The sequence below is a fragment of the Rhipicephalus sanguineus genome, chromosome 1 (assembly GCF_013339695.2).
Source record: "Rhipicephalus sanguineus isolate Rsan-2018 chromosome 1, BIME_Rsan_1.4, whole genome shotgun sequence".
NCBI classification, from domain to species: Eukaryota; Metazoa; Arthropoda; class Arachnida; order Ixodida; family Ixodidae; genus Rhipicephalus; species Rhipicephalus sanguineus.
In genome coordinates, this window is record NC_051176.1 from 269,037,841 (window position 1) to 269,043,670 (window position 5,830).

The following is a 5,830-nucleotide window of genomic DNA, read 5'->3' on the forward strand; positions in this document are numbered from 1 at the left end:
AGCATAGCGGAGGCAGCCTAGCTGCCGTCATGAAAGGACGGAGACGTTGATGATTCCGTGTCAGCCGAGAACAACCAAAAGGCGTTTATTACACGCATAGATATAAGTAAAGTGGAAAGGGAAAGGATGCGACAGAAAACAAGGAACAGAAACTTGGCGCATGCACAATGACAGCGCGCACATCACGTGGTGGTTTGACACCGCATTTACAACACTTTTGGTAGAGAGCCGGCTTCTTTTCCATCGCTGCCATCCAATAAGTCCTCTCCGCCTCTCTGATGTTCCGCTTAGTCTACATGAAGCCCAAAGTACCCCTGCTGCCACCTTGCGGATAAGTGGGGGCAACTCGAGCACCTCCGTAACACGTGCGGCGCACTGGCGAAGGGGCGCGTTGGGACACCTGTTATTCTACCACCGTGCCCAGGGGCGGCGCCGGTAGGGCACGAGGAGGGGGGGGGGGTGTTGCAGCATCCCCCCCCAAACTAATAACTCTCGCCTGCCCTTCTCCTCCCCCCCCCCCCCGCCCCCCAGGTGTAATACGCCGCGTGACGCCTCATATGAACGCAGAAAGCATGACCATAAGCAGACGACCGTTTATCGAGACCAGAAATGCTGAGAGACTCTATAGGTGTTTCTGAATAAAGAAACATGTATTTTTTTTTTTTCATTTGTTGAGCTCGAGACAAACAATATCAATATTACCCAGGATGTCTTCGCGATCATGAAATCAGTCAATGAACGTGCGCGTTCCTACGGCTACGTAGTTCGCCCGTCGTCTAAGTATATTGCAGTGTTGGCGGTAACGCGTTACAAGTAACGGCGTTACCGGTAACGCGTTACTTTTTTCAGTAACTTAGTAACGTACTCGTTACTATTTCGGAACTGTAACGGGTAACGTACTTTCGTTACAATTTTTCGGTAACGTGAGGTGTCACGTTACTCGTTACTTTTTATTCCAATTATTCTCGCAGGCTTACACAAAATTCATTCGTCTTGTAGGAGCGCCTTTCTCGGAGCTCGCCCCGACGTTATTTTGTTGCTGCTGCGGACTGCTGTCGGCTCGCCAAGCATTCACAAAGCGACCCCGCACGGGGTCCTTTTTTGCGCAGAGGAAATTGTAATGGGGAGCAAATTCCCGAAATTTATTAATTAAATCTGCTATACTTTCGACTACCTTGCTATCGAGGTTCAAGTTGTCGTTGAATGTCGATGAAGCGAAGCGTAATTCTGTCCTCATAACCGTCAAAAGCGAACTGTCGAGATCTGCTCGGCTTGCGGACATCACAACTCGGTGTGGGCTCCAGCACAAAGGAGGATGACTTGTACGGAAATGCCTTCTGAACGTAATCGCCAACTGAAGATGAGCGGCTGTCTCGGTACCTTTGATGCCGCATTGCATCGTCAAGGAATACTTTCCGCGCGCTCACCAGCTCTTCCTTAAAGTGAATACAGGAGTACCATATAGTGGGTCCGTCGAGCTCCTATTTAGCGTAGGTGCGGACGTATTCGCAAATCAACGAGTCAAGCTGTCCGTATAAAGCTTTGAAACGCAGCTGTTGCTTATATTCAGCGGTTTGTAGTTACATTAGGAAACTGTTCCTGCAATACTCTAGCACTGTTTATCAACTTCGTATTCAAAACTAGTTTTGCTTCTTGTTATTTGCAACTGCGCCTATGTTTCTGGTTGTTGAAATCCTGAGCAAGCGAGGCTGACCTTGAACACTTTCACATACGCAGTCGCAATATTTCAGGCAATTATGCAGGTCATATTGGGAAAAAAGAAGTTGTTTATGTGCGCAAATACCTTTCCCCAGATTTATGCCATTTAAGCATTCCTTTATTGCTACAAAATCTGCGCACTTATTTAGCAGTAGAAGCACGCCGTCATAATTAGTTCAGGCTTGTTCAGTGGTGTTTTCATTGCGGAGAGCGTTGATGATGAAATCGATCACTTTGTGCTTAATGACCCATTCCGAAAAATAGCTTCCCCATATGCCACACAGTTAGAAGCCATCACATCTAATTATACAGGTAACTTTAGGCCACTATAGTACTGCGAAGTTACGGCAGATTTGTGCAAACCGTTCTCGTTTAATCAGTATTTCGGGTAAAATTTTTGCTTGGGCGACAACTTTAATGTTACCGGTGAATAGGAGTTTTATAAAGTTGCTATTGTAGGTCGTTAAGATGAAGAAGCACTGATTAATATTTCTGACTATGGTGTAACGGCACAAGTAACGTCCGTTACTTTTTTTCGGTAACGGTAACGGTAACGGTAACGCGTTAACTTTTTTTATGGGTAACGCAGGGTGATAACGCGTTCCTTTTTCTTTAGCGTAACGAGTAACGTATTTAGTTACTTTTTTTCGGTAACGCATACAACACTGGTATATTGTCGAAAGGGAAGCGAGCGATTGTCGGCCGTTTTTGAAGCAACATTGCGAATTCACTGCTGCGTGCAGTGCAATAATATTAGCCTCACATACTCGCAGGAGCCTTCACTACTGCTCGGAAGCGTTATCTAACTGAACTGAACTGATCTGAACTTTATTTGGTCCTGAGAAGAGCAAGTCGTCCGCGAGCCGCATCCACGACGGGACCGGGAGGTGAAACTCGACGGCCAGATCTATGTTCATTAAGCATTGCAGGGCTCTTTTAATAAAGAAGAAGAATAATACAAGGTGCTGCCAATCTTCTTCGCTCAAACATCGACTGACGCACGCACTGGAGCTAATACACGGTTTACGGAATGAACCAATTTATATGACGGCATCCTGATGCGAAAACCTCATTCACATTACGAGGGTTACAAAAGAATGTCCCAATATATTATGTAAAAGACCAGTGATGATGGATATGATTTGATGAGACAGCATATCTACAGGGCGACACGATGATTCGATGGAAAAGGACGACGCCACGTGCATATACGACAAAGACGACGGGCAACTGCTGCACGCTTGCTGCGCGTAGAAGTCGTTCGCAGACCTTGCGCCGTTTCTCCTGTGGACATCGCGGAGCGTGTCGCGATTTCTTCTACTGCCGCGCAAGCCCCCTCGTCGACCAACTACTGCGGAAGGGACTAGTCTGCAGTTGAGCTGAACCATGGACATGGCTTCTGGAACACCTAAGCGTGCCGTGTACTGGGATCCTCCGGGCCACCCGGACGAAATACCAGCCAAGAGGATGTGCCTGACAACGCCGCTTACTCCAACAGCTGCCCCCCGAATGGACATTTCGGACGGGATACCAATGAAACGACGACGTGTAGATTACATGGGGACTCCATTAACTTCAACTATGGCTGATGAGATCTATCCTTCGCCGTGCGGTGACATGACAGCACCAATGACTTCAGGCGACGCATCAGGCAAGACACCTGAAGGATTGTGGCCGAAAAGCCACCCAGAAACGCAAGACTGCCCACCGGATGGTTGCCCACTTGCTGGCACGTCAACCGAGGGCGATGGCCGGCCTCAGGTGAATCCAGACGAGCCCATGTTCACCTACAGTCAAGTGGAGCAGATTTGCGAGAACATCTGGAAGCGACGCGAAACCTGGATTCGTCAGGAGTACGATCGGATACTTTCCCTAAGGCTGGCCGAGCAGCACGAGTCATTTGTTAAATTCACCTACGAGCAAATCCAGCAAAAACTTCAGGAGACCGCGCCCACCTACATGTCGTAAGGAGGTCATGGGCGTCGTATTTGAGGACTCGGCTGGTATGACGCAAGAGTGGTTCACCAGATGTAAACACCCAAAAGAAGATGAGACAGCAGAGGTGCGTGTTTTTGATTGCGCGCAACAGTGACAGCGGTGACTGACATGACAGCCGAACGATTGCATGCCACAACGATGTGTCCCGTCTGCCGGATTCTCAGCCTCCCTCTTCAATTTTTTTTTTTTCTGGGCCGGAGTTCCTTTTCCTCCTCATTTCGCTTGCAAAGCACATGCTCGGCTCTTCGAGTTAAATGAAAAAAGGAAAAAAAAACGCGTTCCTCGGACAAAAAAAAAATCCTCGTCTGAATGGTCTTCCGCGCTGGATCTGCGAGTGTACTGGAACAGTGTCTTTTGTATTGATTTTTTTTCCATTGTATGAACTTGTACTAACGCAAAGCCTGAAAATGTACAACAACGTACATTGTGACTTTTTTTTTTTACTCTGGTCGGCAGAAACAAATAAACATTCTTTTGTGCCAACGAAACCTGTCAATTTATTTTGTACGTATGTTTGGAAAATCGGGTAAAAGTCGGAGAGCGCAGCACCATACTGGTACAGGAGTTGTCGTTAAGAAACGGTATACAGTAATTATGAACGAGTTGCAAAAAACGCCAGGTCTGCGCTAAAACCGCAGCACAGTCACAGCGAAAGCTGGAAGAGCGGCGTTTCTAGATCCCGTTAAGCTCTCTTGGGGCTACAATACAAGTACACTAGAAAGGTACCCACTACGCCATAAATCACAATTTTTGTGAAGTTTGGAAGCACCTACTAAGCCATTATTCGTCATTCTGCGGAGAAGCGAGGCACCAGCTACACGTCTGTAAGGCATTATGTGCACTTTGTTCACGCGACGACTGATGACGATGAAGAATTATGGCTCAGCCCTTTGTAATGGGTTGGAATCTTTAAACGGCCCACCAGTTATGTAATTTGCATTGGGTGCCGCCCGCTCGCTATTTCTCTCTCCCGTCATGCTGTATAACATACGTCGACGTGGGAAAGAAACGGGGGGGGGGGGGGGGGGGGGGGGGAGCGAAGAACTTTACTAAGACCCCGAGGAAATGGATCATACGCTTATGGGCTTCCTTGGCAACCAATACAAGTGCCCTTGCGAGGAACCCACTACGCTATAAATCATTGTAATTTTACTGAGACCCACAGGAAGTGTATCATGCGCTTATGGGCTTCCTTGGCAACCAATCCATGTGCACTTGCGAGGAACCCACTACGCTATAAATAATTGTAATTTTTGAGAAGTAGGCCAGCAGGCACTCTGCCATTTTTTGTCATTCTACGGAGAGCGTTGGTACCTGCTAAACCCATGTAAGGCATTATGCGCACTTTGTTGATGCTGTTCCTGATGATGAAGAATTATGGCAGGGTCCTTTGTAATGGGTTGGAAGCATTCAACAACCTGCTCGTTGCGCAATTCGCATTGTGTGACGCCTTGTTACAGAATTCGCGTTGTGCTACGCTTGGTGCTTATTTTACTCATCTACCACGCTATATTGCATAAGCTAATGTGGTTCCTTCCCGACATGAAGCCTGTATAGGACCTTTTAGCAAAGCAGCTTAAAGCACCGGCGTGGCTTTAAGGAGTCCTAAAAGGGTATTAAAGCTATTAGGACTCCTTAAAGCCACGTGCGCTGGTAGAAGCCGCCTTGAGTATTTTGTTCGCTATGTATGCTAATTACACACATTTGTAATAAATACCATGAAAGAAAGAAAAAAAAAAAAAAAAAGCACCGGCGTGGCTCAGAGGTTGAATACTGGGATCCCACGCAGAGGACCCAGGTTCGAACCTCGTTCCACCCTGGAATTTTTTTCTGATTTAGTTTTTTTTTTCTTATTTCGAGCGATACTGGTTACGGACACCGGCGGCGGCGGCGGACAACTACGGCGCCAAAAACGGCCGGTGAAATGATCTCATAACAGCTTTCGCTGTAAAACAATGCAGCTTTGCCCCACAGCAAAAATTCATGGCGCGTTCCGTCCTTGCTACAATTGTTACGCGCAGTGTAGCGTTTCACGTGTTTGGATATATCCGGACTAAATGGCAGACTCATAGGCGTGCGCACAGGGGGGGCAGGGGGGGGGCGGCCGCCCCCC

General features: G+C 47.6%; 1 protein-coding gene across 1 annotated transcript; it reads left to right on the forward strand.

Annotated features, from left to right (window-relative positions):
- The first annotated feature begins 3,105 nt into the window (after window positions 1–3,105).
- On the forward strand, window positions 3,106–3,687 carry LOC119382800 (akirin-2). Its single transcript, XM_037650661.1, has one exon. It carries the CDS (start codon window positions 3,106–3,108, stop codon window positions 3,685–3,687), a length of 582 nt encoding a protein of 193 aa, XP_037506589.1.
- The last annotated feature ends 2,143 nt before the right edge of the window (window positions 3,688–5,830 follow it).

Excerpts from the sequence above, each read along its gene's own strand:
- LOC119382800 (XM_037650661.1), top strand. The coding sequence starts at position 3,106 with ATGGACATGGCTTCTGGAACACCTAAGCGTGCCGTGTACTGGGATCCT.